The 22,436-nt window shown below is 34.0% G+C and overlaps 1 protein-coding gene across 1 annotated transcript; it reads left to right on the forward strand.

Moving 5' to 3' along the window:
- The first annotated feature begins 284 nt into the window (after positions 1-284).
- Positions 285-9,429, forward strand: LOC145296858 (DBH-like monooxygenase protein 2 homolog). The gene is made up of 4 exons (XM_080142992.1): positions 285-611; positions 4,202-4,351; positions 8,118-8,234; positions 8,992-9,429. Exons 1-4 carry the CDS (start codon positions 351-353, stop codon positions 9,085-9,087), a joined length of 624 nt encoding a protein of 207 aa, XP_079999118.1. The 5' UTR covers positions 285-350; the 3' UTR covers positions 9,088-9,429.
- Positions 9,430-22,436: the final 13,007 nt, after the last annotated feature.

A 22,436-nucleotide genomic window follows, 5' to 3' on the forward strand; every position in this document is an offset into this window, starting at 1 on the left:
AATATTTTCGAGTTTGACAGAAAGATTCTTGAATTCGACAAGATACACAAGAAGAAGGCTGGAGGTAACATCGATCGAAACATTATACAAATAACACTCAAGTTGAGAAAAGTAGTCCAAATAAACCACATAATACGGATAATCACTCCAGAAAATTTAGAAACATCATCATTTACGTAATCTTATATAAATCTATTTCTAAAAATAGTCATTTCTTTTCCGTGTTCAGTCATTCATTAAATGTCAACTAGCTATTTGACAACACCCATGCATGTGACGCATCCTTTGTTCGACATTCGAGGTTCTCAAACAACTTGTTGAACCACTTGTTGGGCGGAAATCAATAAACGATGTCGTGTACAGCGCGTGATGTCTTTATCGCTGTGTTTTTCTGTCTGCTTTCGTCTACAAATTTGGCGGGAGCTTCCGAAAACAGTTTGGATCTCGATTCAAATTTCTTTTTGTCCTGGAAGGCTGAAGACGGCGCTATATATTTTAAGGCTCGTGTTAAAACCGCTGGTTATGTAGGAGTTGGCGTATCGCTTAACGGTACAATATCAGATACAGATATATGTATTGGAGGTGTTAAGGACAACGAGACTTATTTTTGGGTAAGTTCACTCGTTATTTCTCATTCCAAATCTTTTTCCGTTTTTTATGATTATGGCTTAGTTTTGGAGATATTTGTGGTATATAGACTTTTGTATAATAGTTTGTTTCTGATTGTTCAAACAACGACAGAACTCGGAGCTTGTTCCACCAGCGTAGCTGTTGTTTTGCATCATTTTTAATGTATTTATTGTCTAGTAAATGTGGTCTAATTAGAAAAATAATAATAAAAAAATAACCGCGCGACATTTTACCACATCTAATATCTTTCGTGCGAATCACCTCTCTGTCCTATCGCCTTCGGTCTTTTTATAATGTCTTTTTAGGGCTGCTAATTAATGCATGCAAAACTATACCCCCCATGATCCTTAAAGATAATTTCGCAGAAACCAATTCTCTGGGTTTTCAGACCTAGCTAGCACTAACTACACAGCTAGATATACCTAGCACTCACTACACGGCTTGACGCAGCAAGCATGCATTACACAGCTAGACACAACTAGAACTCACTACACGGCTAGACACAGCTAACACTCACTACTCGGCTAGAACTAGATAAAACTCACTACACCGATAGACACAGCTAGCACTCAAAACTGGATTAGACACAACTAGCACTCACTACTGAGGTATACACAGCTAATACTCAAAACTCGGCTAGGCATAGCTAGCACCCAAAACTCGGCTAGACACAGCCAGCACTCACTACTCGGCTAGACACAACTAGCACACACCTCGGCTAGACACAGCTAGCACTCATTACACAGATAGAATCAGCTATAAATCAGTACACGGCTAGACACAGCTAGCACTCACTATTCGGGCAGACACAGCTAGCACTCAAAACTCAGCTAGACACAGTTAGCACTCTCTATAGGGCTATATACAGACAGTACTTACAATTCGGCTAGACACAGCTAACACTCATTACTCTTTTAATAAAATCTAATTGAATCGTATTTTAAACGCCTTCATTTTTGCCGAAATAGCTTGTTGTATAACTAATTAAAATATAACCGCCAGCATGTGCACAACTTTTGACCGCGTTTCGTATCTTTCGTGCCACGTTCCAATCTTCCAAAGTGACATCCAATTAAATGAAGCCAAACCTATTGTTCCTGTATGAAACTTGCATTGGACCGCCTTTTTCTCTAGATGACTACAGCAATAAAGTTACTATTTTGAAGATTATCTCTAAGAAAATTGACAACGTCCCGTCTGCTCATCGCTCGGCTTACATTCACATCTGTGGTGACTTCAATGTTCACAATACTGAATGGCTAACCCACTCCAACAAAACGGATGATGAGGCAAGATTCTGTCACGAATACTTCATTGCTTATAACCTAACTTGTACACGAACCCATCTATGTGTCCGACATTGACGGTCAACATGCAAGTATCCTAAACATTTTTCTTACAACTTGCTCACAGCTATACTCATCCTTCATTCTGTCCCTACTGAGATCTTCCGACAACTCAGTTGTCCCAGTTAAGATAAAACCAAAATGTAATAAATCCTCAGATGTACCTCTCGATCGTATAGTATATCGATACTTAATGGCTGACTGGAATAGCTTCCGTAAATTTATATACGATATTCATCTGCGTTCTTTGCTGAAAATGAACCCGTCTTCTATTCGTTCAGGCCTGACCGAATAGTTAATTGTTAGTATAGACCACTTCATACCCTCCAAGAAATTCCAGCAAAAAACTAACAGCCAGCCGTGGTTCTCTCCAGAATGTGCCACTGTCATTGCACACAAAACCCACTATTTCTACTACTTTCATCGAAATAGATGTAGTGAGACTAAAAGTACCTTAGGATTGTCAGCGACCACTATAAAGGAGTAATAAAGAACGCGAGAAAGTTGTACGCCCAGTTCGTCAAGTCCAAAGTAGCTGACCAGCGGCTTAGTTCTCATGAGTTTTGGCGAATAACAGAGTCCTAAACCGAAGCGTGTCATCCATCTCAACCATCATCAATGGACCTGAGGTTATCTCATCAGCATCAGATAAAGCAAAACTCTTTGTCAAGCCAAGAACTTTGCAGCAAATTCTACCCTATGCGACCAGGGCCGTCTACCCTCTGCATTTCCTCATGTATCCGAAAACACGCTATGCAATATACAAATAACTGTGCGTGATGTTGCCAAGCTTATCAAAAATCTAGATTCCAGTAAATAAACTAGCCTTTATGGAATTCCAATTATAGTGCTAAAAAGCTTTAACTGGAACTAGCCCTATACTTACAAAGCTATTTAAACTTTGCCTCCCAACACCATGGAAATCTCATCCATATATGCCGTATATTTAAAATTCAGGTGATGGGTCATCTTCCTCTCAGCACAGACCAAGAAATCTCATGTACGTCATGAGTAAGTTACTGGAATCTGTATAAACAGAGAATTGATCAACCACCTGAGCAAAAGTAACCTACTCAGCGACATGCAATATGGTTTCTGTTCTGCTAGATCTATAGCTGGTGTGCTAACAGTAATATCTCACAGGATTAGTGAATCTCTCGACGCGGCCTTCGTTTTTTGGGTAATTGCTCTAGACATATCAAAGGCTTTTGAGAGGGTATGATATAAAGGTCTACTACACAAAAATAGCTGGAAATGTCTTCTCAATCATTAAATCATTTCTCTCTAATAGGTTTATAAGAGTAGTGGTTGATGGACAGAAATCTGAAGCTCATATTATTAATGCTGGTGTTCCGCAGGGTTTTATTCTTCGTCCAAATCTATCCCTGATCTTCATCAATGATCTTCCAAATCACACTCTTAGATCATTCGTAGACATTAATGCACATGACATTACCATCTATGGCAACCCTTTTTGAAGTGACCAAGATCTTTTTGATTCTCTCTCGTGATACAATGGGGAGAAAGGTGGCTGGTTAATTTGTATGCATTTAAAACCAAGCTTCTATCTTTACATCATCAACGCTCTGACCGTCATTTGGCCGGAATTGAAATAAACGGCTCTCGTCTTGAGGACGTTTAGACAAGCTTCTGGAAGTGACCTTCACTCCTGATCTGAAATGGAACACATACATCAAATCCGTTGCCAAAGTCACTGGAAAAATGGTCAGATCATTCTACCGCTCCAGTAGATATCGGGGGCCCATGGTGTAGTGGATAGAGGCGTTGAATCTACGATTCCAGGTGAGCATTATCTGGAGATAACGGTTTCAATCCTACCCAGAACAGGCTAGGAGGATTACTTGGTCAAAACATGGTGAGACAACAAGACATATGGAAGGCAGTAATTACTGACGATACAGTTAAAAAAAACTCAGCATTCATATTCCCTTGCGATTAGCCACCTGAAGAAGGCCAGAGGTGAAAAAAACAAAAACAAAACAAAAAAACAAAAAACAAAACAAAACAAAAAACAACAACAACAACAACAACAACAACAACAACAACAACAGCAGCAACAGCATCAGCAGCAGCAGCAGCAGCAGCAACTGTGAAAATGAGGATAAATGGAAAGCATATTTGTTTGGGTTACTTTCTTCAGCTCTGCACCCGTTATTTTGGTTTTCATCAAATTTGAGTTTGCTTTGTATGTCGTTGCCTTACAGGACTATTATGGGCTACCTGGTGGGAAGCTGGAACGTGATGAATGCCTTATGTGTAATCTGACTTCAGTCACAGAAATTAATGGCACAACTACTTTGAAATTTATGCGGTATTTTATCACAGAGGAAAACGATTTTGGCGTGAACATTACGGTAAGTTAAAACAATCAATGATTTTATTTTACCAGTGTTCAACTTATTTCTTTAATTTATTACAAACATTCTTTTGCAAAGACAAAAATATTTGATGCCAAATATGCATTTTAACTATTTACTTTCCTTTATATGAAAGTTAAAATATTCATTTATACTTTACTAGCAGGGAGACCCGAAGTTGCCCGAGATTGAATGAGGATAAACGAATGTTCCAAACCTGGATATTTTTTATTAAATCAGTGAAATCGCCCATTTTTCAACCAAAGTGATTGACTGTCTGCTCTAGTTGATGAATCATTGCGGTGCACTGGGAGGAAGTTTCACATACCTCCCCACAGTGACTTAGTCCATAATACATTGTAGTCTACATTGCACTGTAAAGAACCTATTGTTGATTTTATAAAATCATATTTTATATATGATGGCTTAAATTAAAGTTTAAAATGCAAAAGTCAAGTATCATGCTTCAATTGTGCTTCTAACTGGTTATGCTGCTGCCTTTTGGAAGGGTTCTTCTATCATCTTGAGGGAGTTGATTCTCTTTACAAAGAAGACGCATGCAAGATACTCAAGATGATGTTTTTTTTAAAATAGTTTTTCATTCGCTCCCAGGCATTACGTCTAGCAGAGGAGCAATCACGATCTTTACTTGCGTGGGTAGTTCTTACACGCCCCACGTCTGAGACGCCTCCCCCCTTTTGATCATCTTCTTCTGTTGACATCCTCAATCCAACTCATCTATTTTTTAAGCTAACCTGATCACATGATAACCACGTCCTTCCGGGTCAGCTATCAGACACTCTTCCGGTGCAACTTGTCCAATTTATAGTTTTGACAAGTTTAGCAAACATCTCTAAATAATAAATAACTTCCAATATAAACTATTTTACCAATATCACAGGATAGATAGATGAATAGATAGATCGACAGACAGATAAGTAACAAATAATTTCTTACGTTCCTAAGTACATAACACTCAAAACTAAACGGAACTTGCATGAATAATTCTTTCCCAAGTAATTTCCATCCGAGGAATCCAATAATATCGAATTGCTTCACAGCTGACTGCAACATGGTCGTCTACAAGTTCAATATTGATGTTTTATCATCGTTTTTAATCCTACAAGAGCGTTCTTCATTGTCAAGCGACAGTCTTATTAATCTTCGTCCTCAACTAGTTTTTAGGCCTCGATAATTGTTGAATCACTAGTACAAAGTACCTGCATATTCTACATGTATTCGTTTACATAAAGCTGCATCTGTTTTAATCAATTAGAACTAAGAAGGCAAACTGACGTCATCGATCACGTGGTCTATCATACTTAATTTAAACCAGATTCTGCCACATGGAATTGGAAAGTGTGAACCATCTGGTATCAAGTTGCAAGGTTCTTTTGGGGGACGGCTACTATACAGCGAGACGGATGATGGAGTATGTAAGTACCTCCACTGGACCATCTGTAAAAAAGTTAAACATCCAGTGTAGCAGCAAGTCCTGGGAACAGCAACCTGAAAAAACAGTTGGAAATGATTTATATACCATACATTACGACCATGTAATCTCTACAGCCACCTACCTTGAAAATGCTGCTGTGAAACCTGACATAGTTATATGGGATAAGTCAGAGAGAGAGAGAGAGAGAGAGAGAGAGAGAGAGAGAGAGAGAGAGAGAAAGAGAGGGAGAGATAGAGAGTGGCAACCTTGGTTGAAGTGAGTGTCCCTAATGATAGAGGTCTGAAAGGTAGAAACAGACCAAATATCAAGGTTTCATGTATGATATGAAAAGAAACTGGAATCTTAGAGAGATCAATCATACCAGATATTATAGGTGCCACGGCCCGTATGAAGAAGAATATGAAGTCCTACCTAACTAATATTCTTGGTGAACCAAGTGCAAAAGAGAGCCAGACAATTGCACTTACGGACACAACGAAGATACTAAAAACAGCTCTCAGCTGGCTTCAATAAAAAGTAGGATAATCTTGGCAGCTGGTTTCACTATACCCAACGTTACAATCTTCAAAGGAAGAAACTGAAAAAAAATTTAAAAATATGATTTCCAGAATGATTTCATTTATTTTATTGGAATCAATTGAACTCCTGGCTATTTTTTATTGTTACTTTCACAGCGTTTTGGCCGATGTAGCCTCCAATATTCTTCTAGTGCGTCTTGTTGAACTAGCGAATCTGCTTACTCATGTCTCCTCAGCCATGATCAGGTAGAAGTCTTAAGTAATTCGTAATCGTATTCTTAGTATCGCCCGCACATATAACCTAGTAAACAAGTTTACACACGCTTCGTATGTAGACACCTGGAACCCAACACATTGTAGCAGAGTACGTCGCAAGGAACATACGACAAATAATAACTTGACTCCTTTTTTATTTTAGCAACATTTCCGGGTGTTTTCCCGAATAAACGTGATTGTATTCCTCTCTGACCTCTCTCTCTCTCTCTCTCTCTCTCTCTCTCTCTCTCGAACGTCATCCACGGCTCTCATACTTTTGAACGTGCTATTGAACGTGCTCTCGAACGTGCTCTTCTGTTTGTGCGCACGTTCATTTTATAGTCTTTTCATTTTCCCTACCGTGACTTTATATTGCACATGGTTCGGATTTGCATACGCATGCCTTTACTACACAACGACAGTCGTATTAATTTTTGTCCTCAACTAGTCTTTAGGCCTCGGTAATTATTGAAGCACTATTACAAAGTATCTGCTTATTTTACATGTATTCAACCATATAAGGTTACAATACATCTGCTTTAATCAATTAGAACTAAAGAGGCAAACTGACGTAATGAGTCACGTGGTCTTTCATACTTAATTAAAAAATATGATTTTAAGAATTATTTCATTTATATTATTAGAATCAATTGAACCTCTGTGTTCCTTTTGAATGTTGCTATCACAGCGTTTTCGCAGATGTAGCCTCCAACCTTCTTTAAGTGCGTCTTGTCGAACTCGGGAATCTGTACGAATTACTTAATCTATGGGATTAGCTTATTCTCGTTCCATCAGGAATGGTTATTTAGTTTAATTAATTTTTAATCGTATTCTTAGTATAGCCCACACAGAGGATTGAACCATCAACCTCCAGAAGACTGTCACTTAGAAGTGATTATTGCATAGCACTTTATCTGTTACGCTACAGGTTCTTGCGGACCATAGTCTGAAACGTTGAATAAGATTCAAGATAAGAACAGTAGTATCAAAATATCCAAATGATACACATTATCTATCCTTATCTAAAAAAAATCGTAACATAAGATTATTTTAATTTTTATGCGTCCAAGGTTCTGTAAGACATGTTTGGTCTGTTTGTCAATCTGTCTTGCATTATTGCATTATTTTCGCAATATATATTCATTGTCAGCAGAGAGTGTCGTTCACTATTAAGTCGTGATTTCGATCCTTTCTGTCGACGTACTTGTAAACAAATACCTTTTGTTAAAAATTAAGTCATGAAATTAGATTAGGTAATCTGTTTCGTTTCTATTCACCATATTCCTACCTTCCCCTTATCTTCTATTTTTCATCTTTTTATTTATTTATTTAACTCCACAAATACAAAATGACAAAATGTGTGATCTGCTTATAATTTTCCCCGTAAATCGCATTGCAATAAGTTCCGTTGAATCCTCTCACTATTCATTTTTATTGTTTTATAATTCAATCCCTGTTTTCATTTGAAACACCGTAAACAGAAACGGTTATAATAGTAATATGATTAAAAAGCACAATCATTTATTTTTTACAGGACTCCAAATTATATCTAATGTGTGTTTACGGAGATAGTGATGAGGTTTATGTGAGCAATATGACGGTTGGTTCAAAACTTATTAACTTGTTAAATTACGAACATCCACCTACTACGGTAAGTTTTATAAATACAATTACTCCATATTAGCTCAACAGTTTAATTTAAGAACATCACACATAAGTATCCATATTTCTTTTTGTTAGATAACAAAGTCCAACGAGGAAATAATGTTTAATAATAATAACATTTGTACCTCAAAATTATCTCCCTTGCCAAAAGACATTTTTGAAGTATGATTAATCTGTCCAGAGTAATATGCTCCTACTCTGAACACGTAACAATTCGATGGAGGGCGCTTTTGAAATCGGTTCATAGATAGACAATTAAGTCCTAATTTTCATAGTAATTCTCTCAATTGTAAAATTGCTGATAAATCATGTTAAATTGTTAACTTAATAGAATTGTTTTCGTCCATTTATTTCTTCATCTTTGTGTCTTACCAATTATAAACAATTTCATAACATTTTTGGTATATGATTTTGGAATGTTTTTCTAGGACTTGATAATGCAATATGCAGAAATGTTAAATTTATTTTCTATTCTGAAGTTCTTGAGCAAAGCAATAAACTTATAGATTTTCTAGAATCCAAATAATGTAATTGCTTTTGATTCAAATTCAATTAAACATTCTATAGACTTATAAAATTATAAATGTTTATTTAAATACAATAATACAGTGTATTTTAACTAAAACCATATTTGACAATGAATGAATTAAAAGTTTTAGATAGATAAGCATATTTTCACGCTTGATTACATATTCTATTAATATTAATGTTTATCTGAATATTTTTCTCTCTTTTTACATTAGACTCCAAGTGGATGTAATGGAATATATTCACTTCCGGTTTCCTGCTTACGGCTTTTCGTCTCCAGCTTTTTTGCCATGTTCAGTACTTTCGTTTAAGTTTCCACTCAACCCGCCACCACAAACCAATAAATACAGAGGCCTTTTTATTATATAAAATTGCTTTTTTAAAGCCATGTAAAATTCAAATGTTTTACAAAATGGTTCGCATCATTATTTATTTTCACGATGGAAATCTTAAAAGTAAACATAATCTTCCTGAATAACACACATACATACTCTTTCTCTTTCTCTCTCTCTCTCTCTCTCTCTGTATATATATATATATATGCGTGTGTGTGTGTGTGTATATATATATATATATGCACTATATGTTTCAATAAATATTGATAATCTTTTACTTATTATTTTTTCAATAAATATTTATAACTGTTTAATTTCTATTAGTTTTTGTTGTTAATTATTTATATATAATTTATAATATATATTTATATATATTAATAACTAGCTGTACTCGGCCACGCGTTGCTGTGGTTGAAAACAAACAAAAACCATAAAAGGCAAAATGTATGTTTCTTATGTTCATGTTCTCAATGTCTGTAGATATTGCTTTCAAATATAATTCTGTTGATTGTTCCGTACTGTTCTAATAGAAATATTAATGTTCAAATGAAACCAGTAGTATTTAATGTATTGCTATGTTGCAGTACTGAAAATATCCAAAATGCACGCAAAACGATAATGTGTAAGTTAATAATTAAAATGAAAGTTTTCGCAGGAAATAGAAATGCACGCTATTACTCATGTATTTACAGCAAATGTCACGTGACAAAACAGAAATAGCCGGCGACAACATTTGCTTTCTTAAATGATGCAATACATAAATGGAAAAAAAAATGATTTGTTATAAAAATCCACTTTTTACAATAACGAAGAAGCATCGTCTCTCGTCGGGTCAAGACTTTAATAGACCAAAAATGTAAGTAGGTATAATTGTGTTTTTAAATAAAATCAACCTTTCGGCTGTTTGATATCACTATAATAACAAAGAAGCACCCTTTTATATCAGCCGACCCGTACAATGAATACCCCATATAATTTGACCCGGAAAGTAAGGGGAATAACAAGACATAAGTTGAAAAAAAATACTTCAAATTTACTAATTAGATAAATATCTAATTATCCAAAAAGAGCTTGCAGTTTTTAATGTTTATTAACATGTAATAAATGTTTATGCAAAGCAAAAGTTGTTTTTTTCTTTGGTAATGCACGATGACCGGAACACACGCACACAGAAACACGCATGCACGGTTCCAACAGCTCCGAAAATATAAACAAAGTAACGGACCAGAAAAAAATGTAAATATATTGTAAATTTACCGGATATCATTCAAACACTACCGTGTTTGAATATATGGTTAAGTCGCAGATTTACTCACTTAGAACGGCTTTACTATAGCTATACTTCACTGCTCACTCATCTTTCGATCAAATTTCAAACAATTATTACAGTTTATAGATCACCTTCTCAACTATATTGTGAAAAAAAAAATTTCTTTTCAATTTTCGTTCAGTAAAACAAAAGTTATGATGCATTTACTGGCGTTCAAAATCGTAATAAAACGCAAAGAGGTAAGCGACGTTTTTTATGACTGGTTTTCATAGCAACCACGTCGCTTCAGCCACTACTGTTGCTACCAATTCACCGTTCTCGTGAAAAGAGAAGTAACAAGTGAAACAGAGAGAATGAAAGCATGAAAGGGAGATAATTGGGGCATTTTATTGAAAACATACGAGTGCCGTACATTGTTATTACATGTGTGGATGTTATGTTTATGGGGGCAAAAATAATACTAGAATTAAACAAAGAACAAGTGAATTTACTGGAAGTCTGGAAAAATCATTGATTGTAATAGAAAAATGCTAGCATGAAAAGTAATATGGTTAAGCTTAAATATGGAAAAGTAAAGGACTATTTGTTAAAACTGGAAAAGAAAAGGACAAGATATTCTTGTAAAAAATATAATAAATTTTTAACTTAAAATATTGCAGCATTAGGAATTTTTAACTTAAAATATTGCAGCATTCGGAATTTTTAAAAATTCGATTTATAACTTTATATATTCAATTCTTAATGCTGCAATGTTTTTCTATTGTAATTTATATAAATTTAATTTTCTCCGGAGAAGTTGCAGTTTGTATTGCATTTAATATTTCAGATTACAAAGTATGTAAAAATAGAACTTGTGTTTTTTTTTTATTTACGAACGCACGCTGGACGGAAGACAAGAATGGACGTGTAAATTTACTTCAGATCTAAATATGTAGACTTATTTTTTTCTATGTAGAAGTTGTTTTGTATAATATTTATTTACATGTAAATTACTAATTAGATACCTATTTAATTATCTAAATGGAAGTTGCAGTTTGTAATGTTTTTAACATCTAATAAATGTTTTTGCAAAGTGTATTAAAAAAGCAAAAGTTGTGTTTTTCTTTGGTAACGCATGCTGACGCGAACACACGCATACACGATTCCGACAGCTCCGAAAATGTAAACAAATTAATGGGCCAGAATATTAAAAAATGTAAATATATTGTATATTTACCGAATATCTATATATATTTAATTTTCTCCAGAGAAGCTGCAGTTCGTGTTACATTTAAAAAACAGCTTCTGTTTTTACATACTTCGCAATATGAAATTCGTATTGCAAAGTATATAAAAACAGAAGTTGTTTTTAATTCACGAACGCATACTGGACCGAACACAAGGGTGGCCTTGTAAATTTACTGAATATGTATACATATTTTTCTCCGTAGAAGTTGTTTTGTAAAATGTTTATATACATGCAATATTTTTTCTTTGTTACAATAGTTTTAACAACAGATATTGTGTTTTTTTTGTGCCAGGTCCATCGCCAGGCCAAATAATATTTAAAATTTTTTTTAATAACTGTTCGTTTATATAGAGAAGAATAGAATTCCGTAATATGAGAATATTCAGAGCTCGGCCAATGAGAATGGGCGGAATTTAAGAAGGGAGAATTTATTATTTTTTAATCCGGAAATGGAAAGATTATGTTATGTTTATGGGTTTATGACCCAGTTACGAAGGGCGCAAGCACGATATCTGTAGAATGTAAATATTTCCTCCTGGTCTTTAGTAGGGGCGGTAGGAAACTTAATATTTAGAGGGAAAAATAAGAACTACTTCCCCTAAAGATGGTGCGATTGTGATGGTGTTGTTACTAAGATGAAATGAAATTTTTTTTTTAATAACGACTAAATGTGTCTGAAATGTCGTTCTAAAGTTACATAAGATAGTGGTTAATAATCTAGACATAATAATTTTGTATGTGGCATCTGTTGTTGCAAACCTACGATACTTCGGTCCAGAGCGGAATTTCTACAATCAAAATATTATATTTGGAGATGTTCAAAATTGGTATACAATGTCCGACATTTGTCGACAACTCGCCAAAATAAAAACAATTTACGTCTCTAATTTCTTTTAAATATTTACTAAAAGTCAGATTAGTCAATTTTATGAAACATTTTGTATTCATTTATTAGCTTATTTAAGCGTAAAGCATTATACTAACAACAATAAAAACACTTTGCTTAATTAAACACTAAACACCTGACTAAAATAAACGCCTCATTATAGCAAACCTTTTATTAAAGTAAGCACTTTACTCAAGTAAACACCTTACTTAAACAAACAATTTATCAAAATGAATAACTTACTAAAGCAAAGAATTTATTAAAGAAAACATCTTACTAAATCTGTGTAAATCCCAATCAAATACAAATACATGTGTTTTTCATTCGATGAAAACAAACCATGAAGGCCATTATAAATTAAATGTATAATCATTTTATAAAAAGCTTGAATAGAGGATATACGAGGTGTTTTCAATAAGTTTCGAGACTTTTTTTGTGCAGGCATTTAAAATTGTAGAAAATTCAGTATGTTATTGCTATACATCTTATGCGATGACTGACCAATTTTTACGATTTCATATTCAAATGAATAGCTACGACAGTAATTAGAATACACTCTACTAAAGCCTGATTGTCACAGCTGATGAATTTCAAAAATGCAATCTGGATGGGAGGACACTTTAGAAGAATGATATGCAATAAAATTTTGTTTTAAACTTGAAAAAAAATGTCACAGAAATGTATGAAATGCTTCAATCTTCTTTTGAATCATCTTGGATGAATCAAGCATCAGTTTTTGAGTGGCATAAAAGATTCAAGAAAGCCAGAGAGTCTGTGAGGGATTATGAGAGGGTAGGGAGGAGTAAGATAGTCAAACACCAGGATTAATTGGCCAAATAAAAAATTTCATGGATAAGAATCGTCGTGTGTCTATACACGCAATAACTGCACAGATGGATGTCAGAGTGGAAACTGTACACAATTTTTCGCGAGGAAGTGAAGATGCGGAAGATTTGCGCAAAGTTTGTCCCAAAGGTGCCCAGATAAGATCATATTTGACCGAGATGGGCTTCCTCTCTTGCTCCCTGTGACTTAAGCTCAAAGACAACCTTACAGGCTGTCGTTATAAGACAATGGAGGAGATGAAAGAGGATACGATGAGGATCATTAACAATCTCACGCAAGAGGATTTCCATGGGATCTTCCAGAAGATGTTGGAACGGTACAACAAGTCCAGAGTTTCATGTGTGTACTATTAATAAAAATGACTATACAAAAATATCTGGAAACATTGAAGACACCTTGTATGATACTATATTTTGACAAATGTATAATAAATATGATTATATTTATATACTAGCTGTACCCTGCCACGCGTTGCTGTGGCTCAATTTGGTGTAATGGAAAATTCTAATAAAAAGAGAAAATGCATGTTTCTTATATTCTTAGTACAGCAATCCACTCCAAAAAGTTAAAAAAAAGAAAAAAAAAAAAAAAGCGAAAATGAAAAAAAAATGTTACTCTTGCAGAAATGGATCCTGATCCTCGGGATTACCGTCAATCATGGCTTGGGCTCGACCAACAATCAGTGGATAAAGCTGAACGTAGCAAAAATGTTGAAACGCTAAATGTTTTTTTTTTTTTTTTTTTTTTTTCTGTATACAAAAATGTGAGTTAGTAATTGATATTTGAGTGATGGGAGGGGAGGGTTACTATACACTGATTCGAAAAAGTTGTCAAAAACAAATAAATGAAAGGTAAGGTAAGTTATGTTTCTACCTAACTGGATAATTGTTTGGTGTTTTCATGTAATGTAAAATGTTTAATCGGCTTGAAAAACAGAAATGGTTGCAGACTCTGTTGAATACGTTAAGTTTGGGAAAGTAAGTTGAAAACTAAAAACTATACAATACAGTGTCAAAAACCCTCCGAATATATGTTACCATGACATAGGCTGACATAATCGGTGGGGTTGTGACAGTATTTTGTATAGTTTTTTAGTTTTAACTCACTTTCTCAAACTTAACGTAATCAACAGTGTCCGCCACCATTTGTATCTTTCAAATACACCGATAAACAGTTTTTCGAGCCGACTAAACGTTACATTAAATGAAAAGGGTTTGTATTACTAAACACAGATACAAAGAAGTTGTCAAAAAATAAATATATAGCAAATAAATGTTATCAAAGGCAAGAAAAGTAAATGTTCTACCTAACTGGATAAGATTGTAGTGTTTTTATGTAATGTATAATGTTTAATCGGTTCAAAAACATGCAGTGTTTATCGGTATATTTGAAAAATACAAATGGCGGCAGACTGTATCAGACACATTAAGTTTGGGGAAATTTTGGGAAAATGAGTTTAAACTAAAAAACTATACAAAATACTGTTAGGAACTCACTCAATATATGTTACTGTGACGTAGACTGACATATAATCAGTGGTTTTAAACTTTTGCTCGATACAGGTGACGACTTTTAAGAGTCCCTTTTAGTGATTACCTGGTTTGAGGATATTTGTACAACTAAATGACAAATCTGCTCCAAAAATCCGGTATTATTTTACTTTAAGGCCCGTCTCATGTTCGTATATAACGAAATATTTTATTGTAGATTTCGGTGTACTAAAAACAAACCTGCAAACCGTTTCCGTCGTAAAAAGAAAGTTTTCATGATATGAAGAAATTACTTTTTCGAAAAGTCACTTTTCAATGTAAATTTAACTTAGAATGAGCACCCACTATCTGACCATCTGAGAGAGGGGCATTTTTCTGTGTGTTTCTTGGCTAAAAAATTTTTGTTTGATTTCTTTTGCATGGTAATAACCCCTGAACTCTGGGACTATTTTCCATTTCACAGCCGTAGCCTTCGTTTATGCTACGCGCGAGCATAAGCGAAAGCTGTTTAGCCAATAAGCATGGGAAAAGTCCCACCCTCTCTCTGCTGGCTAGAAAGTGGGTGCTTATTTTAAGTTAAATTTACATGGAAAAGTGATCGTCTACTTTTCGAAAAAGTAATTTTTTCATATCATAAAAACTATTTTTTTTTACGACGGAAACGGTTTGCAGATTCGTTTTTAGCACACCGAAATCTACAAAAATTTTTTTTTGTTATATACGAAAATGGAATATTTTATCAAAAATCCGGGAGAAAATAGTTTTCAATAAAAACAGCAAATGAATTCGATAGAAAAAAATGGATGCTATTTTTAAAATTTTTTCTGTGTGTTTCTTGGCAAAAAAGTTTTTTGTTTGATTTCTTTTGCATTTTGCAATTTAAACAGGTAATTTTAAAGGATTTTCCAAGGGTAAAAAGAAAGTTCCCTCCTCCCAAAAAAATCGTGGCCACAAAGTGAGTGATCATTTTACGTTAAATTATTATGGAAAAGTGATCCTCCACTTTTTTAAACTAACATTTTTCATATCTGGGAAACTACTCGTTTGCCTTAATCATAAACGTTATTCTCGTTTTCAGCGACTCCGAAAACCTATAAGAGTGGTAATTTTAAAGGAATTTTCGAGGGTGGAGTAATTCTTCATATTTACCTCCCGCCCCCAATAAAATAAGAAATTAAGAATTAGACAAATTTATTTTAGGTAGGCTTCGCAAGGAAAGCTTTTAAAAATAAAAAAATAAGATAAACAAATGCTGCTAAGTTGGTGCTTATTTTAAGTTAAATTTACATGGAAAAGTGATCGCCTACTTTTCGAAAAAGTAATTTCTTCATATCATAAAAACTATATTTTGCGACGGAAACAGTTTGCAGATTCGTTTTCAGCACACAGAAATCTACTAAGACTTTTTTTTGTTATATACGAACGTGAGACGCACGCATGGAAAATTTTATCAAAAATCCGGGAGAAAATTGTTTTCAATAAAAACAGCAAATGAATTCGATAGAAAAAAATGGATGCTATTTTAAGATAAACAAATAATGCTAGTGCACTTACCGGACCGCGCTATTTTTTAAATCGTATTTCCAAGTTTAATTAAAGTTTTATATGTTTTTTTATTCAATTGTAAGGTTAAAGTACAATATATATATATATATATATATATATATATATATATATATATATATATATATATATATATAATTTTAAAAATAGGGTTTTTTTTTTACCCATCTACTAATTAGAAAGTTAAATGTAATTCGAAAGTCGTCCACGTGTGGTGCACGTGAAAGGTTAATTTCTACCGGAAATGGCGAATAGTCTCGCAGTTACGAAAAATAGTTTTATTTTATTAAATATATTTTTATAATTTGCGATCTTAATGATCTTAATTTATTTTAATAACATGCAAACATTCCTTTACTTTACAGATAAATATATCGAAAAACAAAAAAAAAAAAAAAACTCAAAAAGCAAGCGACAAACTTTTTTTTGCCTTATATAATAAAGAAAAAATGTGTAAATTAAAAAATTTGGCAGATAAACAAATGAATTATGTTTTTTTTTGTTTTTTTACTTATCGAGTAAACAGAAAATGAAAACTACTTCGTTTCGTTAATTCGTGGCTGTGAAATGAATCGAACCGGAAGTTCAGTTTTATCAACAAAGCAGATTCGCACTGACGGTTACAAAAATATATTTATTTTATTTAATATTTTAATAATTCGCGAGGTAAATTTATTTTAATAACATAAAAACATCCCTCGACTCTAAAGATGGGTTGTCTGAAAATTTCAAATAAATTGGTAACGTAGAAATATGGTTTTATTCACTTTTAACCAACCAAATTTACATTTATATATATATATATATATATATATATATATATATATATATATATATATATATATATATAGATTAACCAATTATTTGTAATTGTATTATGTGATTCTGTAATAGTTCCTTTTAGCGACATAGATGGATAGAACTATGTACTTTACTAGTGAAAACAACACGTTTCATAACTTTTAAGAAAAATACATATTAGTATTTAAATTTTATTAAATGTTAATAAGCATTACAAATTGTTTATTTTCTAGAGAAGCATTATATTCGACTCGCAGGCCGCCCGGCATTGCCCGGTCGTAAAATACGTTTAAAAATGATATTTTGATGAATGCAGATTTTGTATTTATTAGTACACTAGCAGCTCCGCCCCGTTTTGCTCGGGCCCTATGTACTGTTCATACATTTATGTGCATATGTATATATAAAAAAGTGTGAATATGTACGGTAATGTCTTTCTATATAATAGGCTTTCTTAACTACCATAGAGAAAAGTTGGTAGAGACCGCAGACGGCACATTTGTTTTAAATTTGACCCCAATTTTGAACCCTTAACATTTATTGTTTTGGGCTTTGATCCATGCCCAGGTAACCTACATCTAAAATTTCAAGTGTTTAGACCCTAAATTGGGGGAGGAGTGTGGTAGAGTCGGCAAAGGTCAACTCTATAAACTTTGACCTCTTGCCAGCTAAATTTTCGCCCAAAAACTGATTAAAAAGCTTGCTGCATGTCTGAATACGCTTTATGTAAAATTTAAAATGTTTAGAACCCAAATTGGCTTAATAATTTGCTAGAGACTGCAAATGTTAAATCTTTTGAACTTTGATCCCTGGGAAGTAAAATTTTCAGCAAAAATGATTAAAAAGATTGCCCTATGTCTGAATACACTTTATGTAAAAGTTGGTAGATATCGCAGAGGTAAATTTTTTAAAAATTTCGACCCCAATTATGACCCCTTAACATTAATTGTTTTGGGTTCAAATCCAATTATAAAGTAAGATCCATGTCCAAATTACCTACATCTAAAATTTCAAGTGCTTAAACCTAAAATTAGTGGAGGAGTTTGGTAGAGTTCTACAAGGTCAAATCGTTGAACTTTGACCCCTTAACAGCCAAATTTCTGGGCGAAAACCGATTAAAAAGATTTTCCCAAATCTCATTACACCTTATGTCAAATCTCGAGTCTGTAGACTGAAAATTGACAGAGTTATTTGGTAGGGAAGTGTACACAAACAGACAGATACATACAGAGAGATTTTCACTTTTATAGATATACTAGCATGGGTGCCCGGTGTTGCCCGGGTGTTTGGAGGTGTGTGTTGAGCAAAAAACAAAAAGTGGTATTAGGAAGGCAGGCTCGAACCCGTACTGCGAAGGAGAAAAAGAACGGGAAAAACGTGACGTCTTTGCTGTTACGACCACCGCCAAACCGGAAGTGATGATCGAAAAGAGGGGATGACTTTCGAAAATATCGGCGAAAAAAGCGACCCCTCCCTGTAGAAAAGTGATCAGTTGAGAGTGAAGAAATTAATGCTTTTAACCAATTTTTCGGTATTTTTGGTCTGAAGTGTCGAGCTTCAAACGATATTCATCTTGTGAAAATCCGTTGCCTCTATCAAAAGTTTTAGGCAGACACGCAAACATACATAATACATTTATATATTGGCAGCTATAATTTTTTACCCAAACCGATTAAAAAGCTAGCCATATCTCTGAATAGCCTTTATATAAAATTTCGAATGTTTAGACCAGAAATTGCCTGAGTAATTTGGTAGAGACCGCAAAGATCAAATTTTTAAAACTATTATTAAACCCCTATTACCCCTTAACGTTTATTGTTTTGGGCCCAGATCAAGCTATTAAGTTAGATTCATGTCAAAGGAACCTATATCTAAAATTTCAATTGTTTATACCCAAAATTAGCGGAGGAGTTTGGTAGAGTTCTCAAATGTCAAATCGTTGAACTTTTACCCCTTAACAGCCAAATTTTTGGCCGAAAACGGATTACAAAGCTTTTCCCAAATCTCAATGCCCTGTATATCAAATTTCGAGTCTGTAGACTTAAAATTGGCAGAGTTATTGTGTAGGGAAATGTACACAGACAGACACAGACAGACAGACACTTTTACTTTTATAGATATATAGATAGATTATATTGAACCCAATATATAGTAATGATTTAAAAAGTTAAAAAAAATGACTCGTGCGCCATCACCGAGAATCGAAACCAAAACGTTTAGATTACGATTTACTTTTTCCTTTGACGTTAATGCCTGAGCTATGAAGACATGTTGACTGCAAGGCTAAAAATTAAAATATGAACCAATAGCTATTACGGTACGCATGCCTATTCGTAATGCCGTCGTCCGATCTTCACCTGGCAAATTTCATTTTTTTAAAATTCGCACTTTTACACCGATTTTCCCCGGCTAAAGGCCACATATGAAGTTTCGTATGGATTCGAATACCCTGTATATTAATTTAATGTCTGTAGATCAAAAACTGACAGAGGAGTTTGGTAGGCAACATTTTTAAAGAAATATTTATATACGCATACACAAATATATATAAAAACAGGTTTGTGTTTACTATAACGTTTTACGTAAATATTATGCAAGTATAAATCATGTAGAATATCTACGTAATAGTTAACTAAAGATGATCATCCCATAAGAAAACCGAAAAAACTAATAGGGAATTAATTAAAATGAATGTTTAGAAGAATATGCAAATTAGCTAGATCTTTTCCTAGCAAATGCAATTCCACGATCCATATATAACAAAGTTGTATATTCTTTTTTAATAAATAGAAAAGAAGGTTTTTAATATGAATATCAATGCACAAAAACCCCAAATTTATAGGAGTATGCATTTGAAATTGCTTACACGGCGAAAATATGAGTAATCTTGTTTTAACAACATTAAATCACTTCCTTAATTATTCGACTGAAAATAACTGAAGTTATTATAAATGACTTAAAAAAAATTAAAACCTGTTTAAATAAATAATAAAAAAACCTGCGCGTTTTACCCGTATGTGATTAATGTAATTTAATACTTTGACATTTGTATTTCATCTCTAGCAGCTAATATTTAAGGTGCATTAAAATTGTTCGTAAACTCAATTAATCTAATGATGTAATGTACAATTCTACGTAATGTAACAATGTTCAGTTCAAAATCATATATGTTTAACCAACTGCATCGAAGTCAAAATGGCCGCCATATATGGTACATGTGCGCTTTTATTTTGAAGTTTAGCTCGAAATCAGTTAAACAATCAATTTAATTACATTTCCAGAACTTTTTTTTTACATGGAGGTCACTACTTATCAAGGCCCCGAAGCCACTCGGGGATAACGGTTATTGCGTGTACAGTAATCAATGGGATAGTATCGTAGTAATCGTTAGTATTGGAGATTTTATAAAATGTCTTACTTAAGGGGCGATTAATCAGGAATTTGTTTATGTTGGACTTGGAGACATACAAGTTGTAGTCAGGTAGGAAACAGGCAAACGGAAGAGAATTCCACAGACGTACACTTCTAAGAAATAAGCTTTGTTCATGGTATCTACGTTTTGATTTAGGCACAAATAAAGAGTGGGGAAAATTACTGACAGTGGTTTCAACTAGACGGGTGTTTTTCGTGAAAGATTGGCGAGGGGGGACCAGAGATTGAAGCTGGGACGAGCACTTGTCATGAAAATAACGATAAAACAAAGACAGGCTCGCTACGTCTCTTCTGTGAGAGAGATGTTACAGGGAAGAGAAAAGGGCATCCCTCACTAAGCCACGAAGTCTATTTTGTACTCTGCCAAGGCAGGATAGGCTGTTTTTAGCAGGTCCAGCCCAGATGTGGCAGCAGTACTCCATCCTTGGACGTACTTGGTTTTTATACAGATAGAGAATTGCATCATTAGTGAGATATCTTCTGGAGCAGTAGAAGGATCCCACCATTTTCCCAGCGACCATGGAAACAGACTTGATGCATGTGTTCCGTTTCAGATCAGGAATAAAGGTCAAACCCAGAAGCTTGTCAAAACATGAAGCCTCCCCAAGACGAGAGCCATCCATTTCAATTGATGCCAGATGGGCATCAGAGCGTTGATGATGTAAAGATAGGAGCTCGGTTTTAGATGCATTAAAAGTAACCAGCCACCTCTTCCCCCACTGTACCACGCGCTAAATAATTAACTTATGAACAAACGAATAAAAATATTGTTAAACTTTTATTTTTGACTAGCGGGGGTACTCGGCGTTGCCCGAGTGTTTGTTTCCGGGACGGGGGGGAGTTTTAAAAAATGTTATGGTAGGTAAGTAGGAAGGATCAAACCCGGAGTCATGAGTAAAAGTAGGAAAATAAAGTGTGAAAAAAAACAAAAAAAAACATCTGCAACGTTAACAGTTCGGCCACCAAGAAAAGTCCATTCCAGTTGTTTAGGAAAAAAAAACAAAAAAAAAACGACTACGGTAGGTCGGCGCGAACGTGAAAATATAATGTGAATTGTCCAGCACGCTAACCACTACGCCACAGAGCACTGCAGCTTAGTTTAGTGATTTTAAATAACTTCACATGAAAGAACTACGAAGCCAAACCGGTGTTCTCTTCTCAACTGTTCCTTGTGAACGATCCCCAAACGGTGTTAAGTGGTGGCAGGGGGAGGAGGAGTTTATTAGAGAGAAAATATTTTACCACTTCCATTGATCTTAACCGATTTTGGCCGTGACTTCTCAGCAGAAAAAGTATAGAAATCTAAGATTATCGAGGAATTTGAGAAATAATAAGCCTATAACACACCTCAGATATTTTTCTGCCGTTTGTGCATATTATATTTGCATGAAATATCTTGATTTTTAATCCCATTAATGTCAAAATCAGACGGGAAAAAATGAGTTCATTTTATTCATATAGAAGAAGATTAAAATAAATCATGAAACCTATTATCAGTTAAAATATAATATTTTTTCGAAAAACAAGAAAAACAAAAACAAAAAACAAGAAAAAAACAAGAAAAAAAACAAGAAAAGAAAAAACAAGAAAATAAAACCAGAAAAAAACAAGAAACAAAAACCAAAAAAAAAACAAGAAAAAAACAAGAAAAAAAAACAAGAAAAAAAAAAACAAGAACACCCCCCAAAAAAAACAAGAACCCCCCCCAAAAAAAACAAGAACCCCCCCAAAAACAAAAAAACAAGAACCCCCCAAAAAACAAAAACAAAAAAAACAGGAAAAAAACAAGAAAAAAAAAACAAGAAAAAA

This window comes from Euprymna scolopes, chromosome 17 (assembly GCF_053919585.1).
Source record: "Euprymna scolopes isolate OS-2025 chromosome 17, ASM5391958v1, whole genome shotgun sequence".
In the NCBI taxonomy this organism is placed as follows: domain Eukaryota; kingdom Metazoa; phylum Mollusca; class Cephalopoda; order Sepiida; family Sepiolidae; genus Euprymna; species Euprymna scolopes.

Excerpts from the sequence above, each read along its gene's own strand:
- LOC145296858 (XM_080142992.1), top strand. The coding sequence starts at position 351 with ATGTCGTGTACAGCGCGTGATGTCTTTATCGCTGTGTTTTTCTGTCTG. Across the intron at positions 4,352-8,117 it reads ATTTTGGCGTGAACATTACG|GACTCCAAATTATATCTAAT; the intron begins GTAAGTTAAAAC and ends TATTTTTTACAG. Across the intron at positions 8,235-8,991 it reads ACGAACATCCACCTACTACG|ACTCCAAGTGGATGTAATGG; the intron begins GTAAGTTTTATA and ends TTTTTACATTAG.